A 15113-nucleotide genomic window follows, 5' to 3' on the forward strand; every position below is an offset into this window, starting at 1 on the left:
TTTCTGCCAGGCGCTACACGGCAGAACACTGGTCATCTCTCAAGAAAAGGGTTCAGAAGGCAAACTGCACTTGTCCGGTGCTCTCTATCCCCTGAAGCCTTCGTTGTACCGGAGCACATGAAGGACACGAAGCCAGGGGGTACCTACGTGTGCCACTCGTATACACCTGGGCGCCCGGGCTCAGGCGCAAGGCTGCAGGGTGTGGTTAGGCTGCCCGGTAGGATTCCCCGCCCGCCTGTCTGAGCGCTAACAGCGGGGGTGGGAGGGTTCACCCGCTCCTCCAGGGACAAAACGTAAACCCGGGTGAAGCTGTCCCTCCTTGAACTGGCGGCTGCTCCCTCGAGCCGACAGGACCTAGCCCTCGGTTCTCCCTAACTCGCATGCCTCCGTCCAGTCTTTTATCTTTTCTTTTATTTATTGTTTAATATCTGATACTTTCTCTGTATAATTTCCTCCAGATCTTTTTTTTTATTCTTCTTCTAAGACATGTCTCATAGATTACAACAGGAAGACCTTAAAGGAGGAAAAAAAGACTAAAGAACACCCATCTTTGGAGAGGTAAGCATCTCAGCTTGCATTTAAAAAAGAACAAAAGCTTAGGTTAGCTATGAAATTCAGACACTTAATAACATCACAACTTAGGCACTTTGGATGAACCTTACTTCATAATGGTGTGGCTATTATAACCCTTCCAAAGGTGATTGTTACTACTGTCTGTGTTAACTGGTCCTGATAAAGTTTTTCAACTCCTTTGTAAGTAGATGCCTGCTCTCCCTTCGCCTGGATTTACATTCAATTTTGTAATTATTTTTAACCATAAAATCCTCAACAACCTAAAGGCAGACAGAAACAAAGGAAGGAAGGGAGGAAGGGAGGAAGGGAGAGAGGGAAGGAAGAAAAGAAAGAAAATAAAAGAGAAAAATAGAAAGAAACTTGTGGGTAAGTAGCATGTTAATTGAAGTAAGATTCTATGCACTGCTCTTATGCTAATAGGAGAAAGAGCCACACTGGGTGGCTTGGGACATTCTGCTTGTGGCGAAGATCAGTTTGGTCCCTGGCCTCACGGGGGCTTTCTGGTGCTCCCACCCCGCCCACTTGCAGACAAAGGGTGCCGGCTGTGATGTGATGGACCCCCCCCCCCCATGTCCAACCTGCAGTGGACGCTCAAGGACCACTGAAGGGACCACATGAACGAAGGGGTGAGAATCAACTCAGAGACGCTGACAGAAGGCGGTCGGCTCTGGCCGACGTCAACAGATGAACAACCCACGATGACAGAAATGAACGTTTTTGCGTAATATTTTATCATCTGAATTCAAGGACAGCGGGCATCTTACTTCACTCTATTTTACAATTGTGTGTTTTACAATATACGTCTTTATTCTCCCGTTCGTGTTTGTGGCTGGCCAGCCATCACAGCCGTGCAGGCCCGTACACACTCCCAGCCCAGCACACGACCGGCCCACATTCTAATGTCAGTTTGAAAACAACTGTGTCGCCTCGGACCAACGGTACAACCTTGGCGTGAAGACAAACGCGGCCGTAACTTCTGTTCTGACTTGGTACAGGCTCACTAAATCAAGTTGTGAAGAAATTGAAGATAAAAGTACCTGTTTTTATTGCTGTTAGCCCTCGGAATCAGCACCAAACCAGAAAAAAAAATTTATAAAATTCACCTCCATCCCCTCATTTTGCATCCTTAGAAATATGTGCCCTGAAGCAGCATGATGAGTTAGGCTGAGCATTTTGTTTGTTTGTTTGTTTTGACGGCAAGCACTTACAGGCAGGATTTATGAATGGGGACATGTGGAGGCCACTCCAGCCAGCCAGCTAACTCCGGAGCCCCATACGGTCTTCCTGGACTATTTATAGAAGGTGGACAGCCAGTGGAAAAAGATCACATTTATTTTTACAAGCCAGTCGTGACATGACCAAAGAACTCACTTCCTCTCTCTGGGAAGGTCATCTTCCTCAGCTGAGGGTGCAGCAGCCAGCACGGGGACGAAAGGGACCCCCTCACCACGACCATCAACTGAATGAGCCCCAGTCAGACCCAGAGACCAGCCCCACAGGGGGACAGGCACGGAGATCAAACGCCCTCATCTCTGTGGCACGACTCGATGGCGCTGCTCCCTGTGACATCCCCTGGATCGTGACGGACCAGTGGAAAGAAGGTGAGTTCCACGACAGGCTCTCACACTAGGTGGCGGAGAGGTCATCACGGAGCGCCTCCTCACTGCCCTCCATTCTCCAACAGCTGAACGCCAACCCAGTAAAACCTGAGCTTTACAGGATGCGGCGAGATGGAGAGGGCAGACCTATTTTTAAAGCTATGTTATTCCCACAGCCATTATGGCCCCCGACGTAGGTAGGTCACATACCCGGGGGGTTCCACGCAAACTGGGAGACTTTAGTAAATATTTGCTGATTCTAAAATATCATCATTTATCTTGACAGAAATCCGATATAATTTAGCAAATAACACAGGTTCCCAAACCTCTCTGGCCTCGGGCAGCGCCCGTCCACGGGACCCTCTCTGCGCACCAGCGTGAGGCAAAGCACCAGCGCCGGCTCCGGCTGGCCAGGATGTCCTTCTGTCAGTCCGTGTGCGGCGGGGCGCACCACAATGAGGACGGGATGGGAAAGGGGAAGTGGAGGGGAGGAAAAGGGGAGGGGAGGGAGGGGAGAGGGGTCCTCCTTCTCTCCGGGACGGAACGGGTGCCGAAACCTCTGAGAGGGAAACGGGCACACATCTTACCGGGCTCACACGTCACAACTGTTTGGAAATGACAACGGGCATAATAATAACTTCATCCTGAAGGGGCTTCCGCTTAGGGAAAGAGACACAGGGCGAGAACCAGCATTCGGCATGCAGACCCAGACCTCCGGCAGAAACGGCGAAGGACGAGTCCGGGACGGGCGTCTTGTTCTCAAACGCCTCGGCCCCTTTTCAGAAGCCGTCTTCTCTCCCGACAGGCCCCCCTTAAACACTCGTCGACCCGCGTCTCCAGCTCCCAAGCCAGCACACGCTCTCTGGAGCTCCAGAGGAGACAAGCGCGCCGGGCGAATAAGCGCGCAGGTGGACATGCCCGGCCTCCCGCCGCTGCCCTTGAAGGCAGGTACTGGATGAAGAGGCAGGTGAGAAATGGCATCGGTAGTAGGCACCGATTCTCAGCCTCGGTCACCGAGCGGGAGCCCCCTCCCTGCACTCGAGCAGAAGACGAGACGCCGATCCCCGTCCGCAAACGTGCAAAGTGTATTTACAATCCCCTCGAGAGGCTCCACATCAAATGGAGACACAGATGAAATGAACTTCTGCGTGCAGATGGACACACGGAACACACTGGTTCCTCCAGGGAACGGTGCCGGGCCTCTCGGTTTACCAAGACCGTCACAAATAAAAAAGCGGCAAACAAAACCAGCCATGTTTTCAGGAGCGTCACCTACCAGGGCTGAGGTAGGTGTCCGTCTGCTTTATGTGCTTGATCTGAGTCACCCCATCAAGTCAAGACTTCCCATTCAGTGACGTATTTGGCTCACAACCAAAGGATGAGTCAGGAAGTGTGTTCAGTATTCAAATCAACGGCCTCAGTGGTCTCAGGTGCAGGCCAGCATGGACAAGAAAAATGTCCTACCTAACGCTGGCCAGGGTGGTTGCCAGAAAGGCCCCCAGGAGCGCGTCCACTCCTTTCTCCACGACGTCGGATGACCGGCATTCCTTACCACCGGTCTGCATCCCAATGAGATTTCAGTGTTGACGCTAGGCAAGAGGTCATCGTATTAGAACTCAAAAATTTCAGTCACGATTCAAGTAGTACGCTCCTGGCGTTCCTCATGTAACTGCCTCGTGTATTCCTGAGTATTATATTTTTTAAGCGAGGAGAGATGGCATCAGGCTAGAACGGCGTCCCCTCAGCTTCCCTGACGGCTACGCGAGGAGCCACAGCCACACCAGTGGGTTGGCCCCTTCTCCTAGAGGAGAAGCCCTAGGCGCGGCCGGTCCTGGTCAGCACTTCCGGCGCGACCCAAAACTTAAAACCAACACCATCTTCCTTCCCTCCTGGGTGGAATGTTAGACCCTGATTTGCAGTCCAGTAAGGAAAAAAAAAGCTTATTCCCCTGTCTTTGAGGGCCAGCCATTTGGACATTGCTTCAAAAGGCACATTGATTCCAGTGGTAATTTAAATAAGTAGGGAAGGAAAGAATAAGAGTAAACACAGAACAAACAAAAAAAGAAAAAATAGGTTTCATGGAATACATTAAAGTAAACGGGCAGCTGGGATCTACCCAGACCACTGAGCTCCTCACTAGTAGTCTAACTAAGGTAGAGTAATTCACTGAGTCCCCGGCGCACAGGCCTTCAGGAAACACTGTTTATGAAAGTAGTTGAGGACTCTCGGGCACCTTGCCCTGACTTCTAGTTCAAGTGTGTGCAATGCAGAAAGGATCACCAAATTCAAAACTGCAGGAGGACAAATAAAATTCAGTGCACAGCACAGGCTCGAGAAATAACGAGAGATCACTGTATATATATATATATTACTATTTAAACGATATCCGAGAAACCTTTTGAAGTAGTTAACTCGTGTTCACATTCCATGCATTTTCTAGTAGGTTAAGCCCTGGGCTTATATATCTTGGTGCACATGTCCTACAAAGCTCCATTCTTTGGACGAATCCAAGCATTCCTCAGACGGAAAGGGAAGTACCCCGGATTTTGTCTACTTACCCATTTGAATGCATACCTGACCTCACAGGAGCTACTTCTTGTTACCACAGGCACAGAAGAGGATTTGAAAATCGAACTGTTTGGGGGTTTTATTTGGGATTTTATTCACTGCCTTCTAAAAACCCCGGGATGTCACAGACACCATCTGAATTGTCTCCCGGGACAAAAAAAGAAAAAAACAAAAACAAAACAAAAACCCAGTGACCCTCTCTCCCTCTTGCTAGACCCACTTCCCTACACCAAAGCCCCAAGTGCCTCGAAAGCCCCGTGTGGAACCGGACTTGCCCCCTGTGGCTCTGCAGCGCCCTCCTTTGCGCAAAGAAGAAAACACAACACAATTGGAAAACAAACTAAACAGTAGGGACAACAGAAAAGTCCAAACGGGGTGGGCAAACCAGCGGTCTCCTGCCTGCAAGGCGGAGGCTCACTTTTTACTGCAGAATTCGGAGCTGCTCAAGAACTTCCTGATGACCAGCCCCAGGCAGACGACCAGCAGCAGCATGTAGCCCACGGTGCCCAAAAAGGTGGGCGCGGCGGGCGGTGCCTTGAGAAACTGGCGCAGGCCCTCCTCCACGTAGTACACCTGGTCGTAGATGCTGAGGAACGTGAAGATGTGGAAGAGCTGGTGGCTGTGGCCGATGATGTCGAAGAGGCCCGGCTGGATGCGCTCGGGGATCTTGCTGACGTTGAAGAAGGCCGCCACCACCAACCAGAAGTAACGACGGTAGAAGTGCACGAAGAGCGTGGGGTTCTCGCCGCGCAGGTCGAAGAGCCAGCTCTCCAGCATGATGGGGCAGGCCATGCTGAGTGGCATGACGAAGACGAAGGTGCGCAGCGCGAACGGGTAGGAGCACCAGTCGGTGCGGCTCTTGCAGCAGGCCACGGTGCAGGCCACCGCCAGCAGGAAGGCCACCGGCAGCACCAGCGCGCGGTAGGCGGCGATGAGGCGCGTGCAGTCCACGTGCCAGCCCAGGCGTTGCTGCACGTAAGGGGTCATCACCCGGGCGTCCAGCAAGCTGAGGCCCGGCAGCAGGTAGTAGTAATAGGCCACGGTGCTGCCGAAGCCGTAGTAGCTGATGGACGCATAGTCCAGGTAGAAGAAGGCGGCGCGCAGGCGCAGCGACAGGCAGCTGAACACGTGCGCCGTGCAGCTCATGGCGAAGGTCAGCAGCACGCCGGACGCGTAGCACCACAGCGGCAGCAGCCACGGGTGGTGGAAGGGCACGTCGCGGCCGCTCAGGAAGAACAGGCGGCAGAACTTGCTCAGGAACAGCAGCAGCGGGATGAAGTGCGTCCAGAAGTTGAGCGTCTCGTTGGTGGGCTTGAGCACCGAGGCCAGGCACTCCTGTGCCGTGCAGGGCAGCCGCCGGTAGCCGGACAGAATGAAGCACTCCACGAAGTCGTCGGGCACCTCGTCCCAGCGCAGCAGCGCCTTGGCCGGGGCCGAAGGGTTCCCGGAGGCCGAGGGGTGCGGGCGCGAGACGTCCTCCAAAGCCGCCCCGGTCGTGGCCGGGGGGCCCCTGGTGCCGGTGCTCCGGGGCTGCAGGCGCCGCGGCATGGTGCCCCGGGCTTGGCTAGGACGCGAACAGGCGACCTCTGGCGCGGGCTCCGGTGAACAGGCGACCTCTGGCGCCGGCTCCCGCGCGCTCCGCAGCCCCCGCCGGCCGCCGTCGGAGCCTTTGTGCGCGCGCCGGGGGCGTCGCTGCAGGTTCCAGGGAAGACCTGAACCTCCGAGCAGCCGGTCCTAAAAATAAGTGAATAAATAAGAATCACTTTGTGAGCGGCCGGCGACTTGCAGGGCGCGCGGGGCTCGGCGTCCCCTGCGCCAGGCTCCCTGCTACCGGCTCCGGGCCGCCCGCGCTGCGGCAGCCCCAGCGGCGGCGCGGCGGACTGCGGCGGCGGCGCTGCCCCGGTGACTGGGCATCGCGCGGTGCGGGCGCAGCCGCCGCTGCCCCCGGCGCGGGAGGCGGGGACGTGGGAGCAGAGGCGCTGGAGGGCGGGCGGGGGCCTCCCCGGCTAGTGTTTCGCGGCCGCCTCTGGGGATGGAGTTGTCCCCTGTCTCGAGTTCCGTACCATCCCCCTCCTCGGGCCGCCGCAGCCCGAGCTGGCCCGTTAATGATTGATGCGGGGGCAAAGGCTGCGCCAGCGACTCGGCCGCGCGCGCCGAGGGCGAGGGTCGGCGCCGGGGTTCGGAGCCCAGCAGCCACGCGGGCGGGCGGGCGTTCGAGAGGACACTGGGGAGCGCGTTCGCGAGGGGCGTAGAGCAGCGGCCGCGGGGGCGGGGGGAGGGAAGCGGCGGGGAGGGGAGGGCAGGGCGCGCTAGCCCGCGCGGGGCGCGGAGATGCGCGCACAGTGAGTCCCGAGGTGGCGGGGGCAGGGACGCTCCGGAAATCAGGGGAGCTGTGGGTCCATGTCCGGATCAGGCCCGTGTCACTGTCAGAAACCCGGGACAGCCCCTCTTTCCCCGTGTGTGCGCGCGCGCGCGGGAGCGCGCGCGGTTCCCGTTGTCGGCACCGCGTCCAAGCCCCAGTTTATATCCGTTCGTGTAGCGGACTTAGGCAGGTGCGTCATGAACCTCCCTTCTCCCCCGTCCTGGTCTTGTCCGAAGAAACCATCCCATCACTGGCCTGTCCGGTCGCTCTCGCCATCCTCGTCGTCGTCTCTGGTCTTGTGTGGGGAGCCCCGAGTCCGAGAAGTGGCGGCGGGCTGCTCAGGACCGGGCGGAATCTCCGGACACGGGCTCCCCCCGGCAGGGCTGTGTGTCTTGAGTCGAGGGTTTATCCTGGTGGAGGGCACCGAGGAGAGGTGACTTCAGGGAGAGGTGGATCCTCGCATGAACCACCGAAAAGCGAGCAGGGACAGTTCGGAGAGACTGGGAGGCGGTGGCTCGGAAGAAGCTTATGCATAATTGACCAGCGGTACCTGGCAGGCTTGGGTGGCAGGAAGCCAGAAGAGAGGCCGAGGGAAGAATCGGAAAACGTTGTGATGCACTGCGTGTGACAACGTGCCCGTGAGCCTTGTAAAAGGGGGGGAGGTGGCGGGGGCGGGGGTGGGGAGCTGGAAATAAAAAACCCTGTCTGCTCTGCTCTAAAAACGGTTACCATTTCACAGAAGTTTCTCTTCGACAGAGGCCTTAGGGCTCTATGACTGTGTCTACCTACACTACGGTGTCATGGCAACCGGAGCTAACTATAAGGGACCAGGCAGTGTTCTAAGTGCTTAACGGTTTTTAAAAATCTTTTAGGTATACTTATTATTGTCCCCCCCCCCTTTTTTTTTTTTAACAATGGAGGCAGCATAACCCTACATAACCTGCCCAGTTGATGGAAGCCCGGGATGGGGGTGGGGAGGATTTGAACCTCGGCAAGTTGCTTCTGATCTCATGTACTTACACCAGAACATCCAACAAGCTGCTTTGCTCATAGAAAACTAGGAGCGTTTGATTTGGGGAAAGGCTTGTATTGTAGAAATGAAAGGCCACCTTCATCACTATAGCAGATCTTATAGGTAAGCCAAGGAAGGTTTGTTTACTTAGCAGGGGCTCAAGGACTTCGGTTGTGGACAAGAATTACTTTATAAGTAAGAAATCATGCCTGACCTGTGGTGGCGCAGTGGATAAAGCGTCGACCTGGAAATGCTGAGGTCGCCAGTTCGAAACCCTGGGCTTGCCTGGTCAAGGCACATGTGGGAGTTGATGCTTCCAGCTCCTCCCCCCTTCTCTCTGTCTCTCTCTCCTCTCTCTCTTTCTCTCTCTCTCTCTCCTCTCTAAAAATGAATAAATAAAAAAAAAATTAAAAAAAAAAAAAAAAAAAGAAATCATTCGGTATTGTAAGTGTCTAAAATTACTAACAGGTAATAGAAAGAGTGTCTTTAAAAGTTTCAGCCTCCTCTCTGGGGGAAAAAAAAAGTTTTCCTCTGGCTTAGCAAACTCTTACACAATTAGGCCAAAGGTACATTCCTATCTGATGCCTTCCTGACATCACAAATTCCTGATTAGTGGGTTTTAAATTAATATCTTGCCCAAGTGACTTAGCTTGCATTTTGTTTTAGTATTTTCTGTTTTCCCACTTGCATAGCTTTGCGGTTTTAAAGCAAAGTCTAGTTTCTTTCACATCTGGACTAAAGACCAGGCTAATTTGTAGGAAAAGGGATTAAAATTCAGGCATTTATTAATCAGGCCTAGGAATGCTAACCCTGAATGAATCTAGGGCAGATCAGAAAATAATTTTTTTTTTCATAGTCTCTTTGTTTTATGCCACAGACAGCCCGAGCGAGGGCCTGCCAAAAAATGTTGATCCTGTAATAATTCTTATCTGCCAACCTCTTCGTTACGTAATCAGCTCTCTTCGCTAATTGAGGGAAATAGAAGAGAAAGGAATTGACTGTAAATGCATGTGTAAAAACTCTATAGTTAGATAAAATCACATTTGCCTTGATGGCTAGGATTGGTGAGGCTGACCATGATAAAATACAGTGTTCTTGAAAACACTCAGTATTTTATAACATCAGCACAACCTGTTGTCACCTTCCTATATAAGCCTCTCAGGAAGTCATTGAGAGACCTGCTTCTCTCTTTTCTTGTATATCTCCCGCCCCACTCGAGGCGCAAAATCAGCTGTGGAGGGGTGTTCCCGAAGGTCTTTGGCGTCAGCCCAGAGAAGCCGTGCAGGCTATACCTGGACAAACCCAAGGGAAAAGGAACTGAGAAACCAGAAAAACTCACCTAACTTTATTTAAAACAAAACAAACAAACAAACAAACACCACCCCCCCCCACCCCCAGAAATAGGACTTACTTAATTGCTACCAAACGGTGGCATTAATTTTTCTTTGGTGTTTTGAGATATAAAGGTGAGTTCTCCAGACCCTACGCAGGCTGGGCTGTGTGGTTTGTCTTTAACTCCAGTAACTAACTGCTGCTTGTCAGCAAGGACCATGCTCACACCCCCTGGGCTTGGCTGACAGATGCAGCAGATAGCAGAGCGGGCTGCCGCTGGCCCGGCAGGTGCGCTGGGTGATAAGGCATCCCGAGGCTGCCCCGGCCTGACTACCAAGCCCTTGGCAGAAAGGTATCGCCCGGTGCCATTGACAAGGCAGTGTGCCAGCGTTTAGGGGTGGAAACCAGCTGGGTTCTCCCAATGGAAGGCTTGTTAAACCGAGACCCCAAGAGTGGTGTGGGCAGTCCCGTGGAGGCCCTGCACATTCGGGCACTGAGGGGTCCTGGCTGCCCACATGCGGTCACTTCCAGGAGCTGGAGCAAACAGGACCCGTAGAGTTTGTGTTTCTTTGTGTTTTGTCCCTACAGTAATCATATGAAGTATATAAAAAAGTTCCACAGCAAATTTGATGTTCTCTTATAGGGACAATGAGCTCTGTGTAAAACCCGCATTTAAAAAATGTGCTCTGATATTTACAGCTAATACACCTGGTTGAGGAGGAAGCAATTTTTTTGCTCCTCTCATTTTTTGCCAAAACCAACCAACCGAACAACCAACCAACCAAACGAACAAAACCCGGCGCTTTATTGCACCCAAGACTTTGTACAAAGAGAGCTCTAGAAGGTTCTGTCCCTCTCCTCAGAAGATACAGCCTAACCAGAGGGCGTCCCTTCCTCCTTAAATTGAGAATAGCCACCAACTGAAGAGCGCCACCATCCCAACTCTTCCAGGTCAGATACGGTTACCACCAGATTATAGGGTCTGAGAGTTAGGATCCTACCTGCGGAGAACCACCTGGCAGTGGCATCGGGTGTGTAACTATGGCAACCTTTGAGGAGAAGCGGAATCGGAAGGCCAGGTAGAGGGCCGGAAGCCGGAGAGGGTGGTGGGGGATTGAGTTCTTCTCTGGCGCTAGGCCTGGCTGTTTACTGAAGTGGCGACAGGCAGGGTTCTCTTTGGAAGAATAGCTCAGGGAGACTTGTTAGGGTGTTTTTTGCCTTTGATGATTCTGCGCAGGGAGCGGCACCTCCCTATGTCCCTCTCGCCCCCCACTTCACCTGTTCTCTCCGGAGTGGGCGCGCACAAAGCCTGGTGGAAGGTGAAGAATACAATGCGACAACTTCCGTTGCCATAGATCTGTTTTTAAATGTCCATCCCCTGTGAAGGTTTGTATGATACACTTACTACATCTTACATGGAGGTAACAAAATAATACGGCAGGGCATGGGCTGGTGGTGCCTCGACACTGGTGGATAAAAGGTGTGCAATCCAAACGCCACTGATTTCTCTGCAGTCCATCGCTGCTCCTGCGTGTCCACCTGCTCCCATCTCCTCTCTCGGGTCCAGGGGGGCAGGGGTAGCCTCTCAGGTTGCTGTCAAGGGTGTTTTGGGGTCGCCATCTCCCCATCAACAGTCCCTAAGCCCTGACCGGACCTGCCCGAGCCTTCCGCCCCTCCCGCAGCTTTCCTGAGCTTGGGTGGCCGTCTGCATTCTGGAGTTATTTCTCCCAGTTCTGCCCTTCCTGTTTCCTGGCTAAAGCTCCTACTATCCCTGACGACGAAGGTCTCCTATCTGCATGTTCTGTTCATCCTCATTCAGAATTGTTACCCTTCGGGGAGGAAGAGATTGTCACTGGCTCTTGCTTGCTCTGGGAGGGGACTTTTCCGTAGTCTCCATTCATTTTACTGGAGAACCAATTCTACAAGGGCGTGAAATCGGTGATTCAGTTCTTGCTCCTCCTCCGCCTATTGACAATAGCCCTGGACATGCAGTGCTTTGCCCGTAGTAGTAAGCACTCAACACGTATCTGTGATTGGGAGATTCTCTTCAGTGCGGTAAGCCTTTAAAAGGTTAGAACTCAGAGTCCTAGACTCTTAGAAATGTCACTTCATCTTTCAAGTCATCTAGTGAGACTCTCTTCCCGTTTATGGCAGTTGTTTCCATTTCTTGATCGTATGCTGGATGTGGGTACCGGCACAGGCACTTTACATACATTATCTCTAATTCCCAGAGTGCTCTTGGCAAGGTGAATCCAGGATCTCCGTTTCCAGACAGGAAACCAGAGAGGCTCAGCCTTGTACCTCACATGGCCTCCTCTTTCATTTTAAGTTTTTTTTTTAAATTGCTGTTCAAAAGCTTTGTGAATAATTAAATGAGCATAACCAATGAGAAGGGGAAAAACAACACAAATACTGGCGCCGTGGCCCCAAGCTCAGCCGTAAGTATCGTTGAATGGGGCCACCGTTTGGATCTGGTTAGAAAGTCTCTGATAAGAAAGAGGCAGAGAGAGACAGGTATTCCTGCAGTGTGTGACGGCTGGATATTGATTAGGCATGGCAGGAAGGTCCATTTTTAAATAGCATTTTCCCATAAACAAATAACATCTGATGTCACCAGAAGACTTGCCATATATTTATACTAAGATCTCTGTGAAGAGGCAAATGGCAGGTCCCAAGACTTCATAGATGAGCCTTGCACTTAGCACAATATCAACCATTACAGTGATTGATTAATACAGCAGGAAAAAATAGGATATTATGGCCTAGTACTATGGTTGGGAAACTGCGGCTCACGGGCCACAGGCAGCTCTTTGGCCCCTTGAGTGTGGCTCTTCCACAAAATACCATGTGCAGGTGCTACCTCGGTAAGAAATGTACCTGCCTATATAGTTTAAGTTAATAAAAAATGGCTCTCAAAAGAAATTTCAATCGTTGTACTGTTCTATTTGGCTCTGTTGACTAATGACTTTGCCGACCACCCAAAGATCAAGGGGAAGGCCTCTCAGTTATTGGGCTGTGTTTGGGCCTCAAAGAAGCGAACTGGCCAATGGTCCCATTTAGGTTTTTTTCTTGTTTTTCTCTCTTTAAAAATTTTTGAAGGCCCTGGCCGGTTGGCTCAGCGGTAGAGCATCGGCCTAGCGTGCGGAGGACCCAGGTTCGATTCCCAGCCAGGGCACACAGGAGAAGCGCCCATTTGCTTCTCCACCCCTCCGCCGCGCTTTCCTCTCTGTCTCTCTCTTTCCCTCCCGCAGCCGAGGCTCCATTGGAGCAAAGATGGCCCGGGCACTGGGCATGGCTCTGTGGCCTCTGCCTCAGGCGCTAGAGTGGCTCTGGTCGCAATATGGCAACACCCAGGATGGGCAGAGCATCGCCCCCCTGGTGGGCAGAGCGTCGCCCCATGGTGGGCGTGCCGGGTGGATCCCGGTCGGGCGCATGCGGGAGTCTGTCTGACTGTCTCTCCCTGTTTCCAGCTTCAGAAAAATGAAAAAAAAAAAAAAAAAAAAAAGTAAAAATTTTTGAAAATTTTAATTGAGGTACATTTGTTATACAACATTGTATTAGTTTCAGGTACACAACACAATGCTGTGATACTTGTATAGATCAACTTAGTTAACACCTGTCACCACAGGTAGTGCCTTTTTCTTGTGATGATAACTTTTAAGATTTACTGTCCTGGCTGCTTTTAAATATGCAACCCAGTACTGTTACCTATATCGTCACCGTGCTGTAATTATACTCCTAGAACATTTGGAAGTTTATACTTTTAGACCACCCCCTCTCCCAATTTTCCCACGCCCCTGCCCCCCACCTCTGGCAACCACCAATCTGGTCTCTGATGCCATGGGCTTGGTTTTGTTTTAAATTCTGTGTATAAGTGATATCGTATATGGTGTCTGTCTTTTGCTGTCTGACTCATTTCATTTAACGTGATGCCTTCGAGGTCCATCCATGCCGTCACAAAATGGCAGGATTTCATTATTTTTGATGGCTGAGGAATATTCCATTGTATACGTGTACCACCCCTTCTTGACCCACTCACCTGTTGACGGGCACTTAGGTTGTTTCTATATCTTGACTGTTGTAAATAACACGGCACTGGGCATGGGGTGCTTGTATCTTTTCGATTTAGTGTTTTCCTTATTTTTCAGATAAAGACTTCCAAGGGGAATTGTTGGGTCACATGGCAATTCTTTGATTTCTTTGAGGAACCGCCGTACTGTTTTCCACAGCGGCTGCACCAGTGTACACACCCGCCAGCAGTGCACACGTGTTTCCTCCACACCCGAACCAGCACTTGTTCCTCGCCTCATTGGTAACAGCTGGTGCCGATGGGTGCGAAGTGAGACCTTGCTGTGGATTTGATTTGCGCTCCCCTGGTGATTAGTGATGGCGAGGATCTGTTCATGTACCCGTTCATTTCTATTTCAATGTGATGATTTTCCTTTTCTTTGAGACACAGTATCTGTTTGTTGAAAATATTTATCCGCATAATTATAGAGGTGCCAATTACTAAGCTAATTGAAGAGTATCTTATATATACTGCTCACAAAAATTAGGGGATATTTCAAAATGAATATGAAGTGATAAAATATCCCCTAGGTTTTTTTTTTGGGGGGGGGGTTGTTTTTTTTTGTTTTTTTTGTATTTTTCCCAAGTTGGAAATGGGGAGGCAGTCAGACAGACTCGTGCATGCGCCCGACCAGGATCCACCTGGCATGCCCACCAGGGGGCGATGCTCTGCCCATCTTGGGGCATCACTCTGCCGCAATCAGAGTCATTCTAGCGCCTGAGGCGGAGGCCATGGAGCCATCCTCAGCGCCCGGGCAAACTTTGCTCCAATGGAGAGCCTTGGCTGCAGGAGGGGAAGAGAGAGACAGAGAGGAAGGAGAGGGGGAGGGGTGGAGAAGCAGATGGGCGCTTCTCCTGTGTGCCCTGGCTGGGAATCGAACCCGGGACTCCTGCACGCCAGGCCGACGCTCTACCACTGAGCCAACCAGCCAGGGCTCCCCTAGTTTTTGTGAGCAGTGTATATTGACTTAAAAAACAACAACCCTACAACAACACCAAAGGGATAGAAACTACTTTTTAAAATATGGGGTTTTTTTTGTTTGTTTTTCAGTTACCATTGATGTACAGTACTATATTAGTTTCAGGTATACAGCCGGTGATTAGACAGTTATATAATTTATGAAGTGATTACCTCAATAAAATCTAGTACCCACCTGCACTGTATAGTTATTACAATATTATCGACTCTATTCCTTGTGCTGCACTTTACGTCCAGTGACTGTTCTGTGCTTCTTCATCTCTTTGCCTTTCTCACCCAGCCCTCCCAAACCCTCTCCCTTCTGGCAATCATCAAAATGTTCTCTGTGCCTCTGAGTCTGTTTCTGTTTCGTTTGTTCATTTATTTTGTTCTCTAGATTCCTTGTAGAACTGAAGTCGTATGGTATTTGTCTTTCTCCGTCTGACTTGTTTCACTCAGCACAATACCCTCTAAATCCATCCATATTGTTGCAAATGGCAAGATGTCATTCTTTTCTATGGCCAAGTAGTATTTCACTGTGTATATACACCACTTCTTTTTTATCCACTCAACTAATGAGGGACGCTTAGATTGCTTCCATATCATGACTGTTGTAAATAATGCTGCAGTGAACATGTGGAG

The 15113-nt window shown here is 51.4% G+C and overlaps 1 protein-coding gene and 1 long non-coding RNA gene across 3 annotated transcripts in view; one reads left to right on the forward strand and one right to left on the reverse strand.

The window, feature by feature from the left end:
• The first annotated feature begins 777 nt into the window (after positions 1 to 777).
• LOC136379601 (uncharacterized) overlaps positions 778 to 15113 on the forward strand; it is a 38469-nt gene continuing 24133 nt past the window's right edge. Inside the window, exon 1 of the long non-coding RNA XR_010746782.1 lies at positions 778 to 2174. This is a non-coding gene — a long non-coding RNA (uncharacterized lncRNA). The remainder of the gene's footprint in view (positions 2175 to 15113) is intronic.
• PAQR9 (progestin and adipoQ receptor family member 9) lies at positions 2173 to 7709 on the reverse strand. 2 transcript variants are annotated; one of them, XM_066346995.1, is made up of 2 exons: positions 7357 to 7709; positions 2173 to 6473 (listed from the first exon to the last, which is right to left on the reverse strand). In XM_066346995.1, exons 1-2 carry the CDS (start codon positions 7375 to 7377, stop codon positions 5154 to 5156), a joined length of 1341 nt encoding a protein of 446 aa, XP_066203092.1. In that variant the 5' UTR covers positions 7378 to 7709; the 3' UTR covers positions 2173 to 5153. The 2 variants fall into 2 exon arrangements, with proteins under 2 accessions (XP_066203092.1, XP_066203093.1); XM_066346996.1 differs by lacking the exon at positions 7357 to 7709 and adding an exon at positions 6803 to 6820.

This window comes from Saccopteryx leptura, chromosome 8, assembly GCF_036850995.1.
Source record: "Saccopteryx leptura isolate mSacLep1 chromosome 8, mSacLep1_pri_phased_curated, whole genome shotgun sequence".
In the NCBI taxonomy this organism is placed as follows: domain Eukaryota; kingdom Metazoa; phylum Chordata; class Mammalia; order Chiroptera; family Emballonuridae; genus Saccopteryx; species Saccopteryx leptura.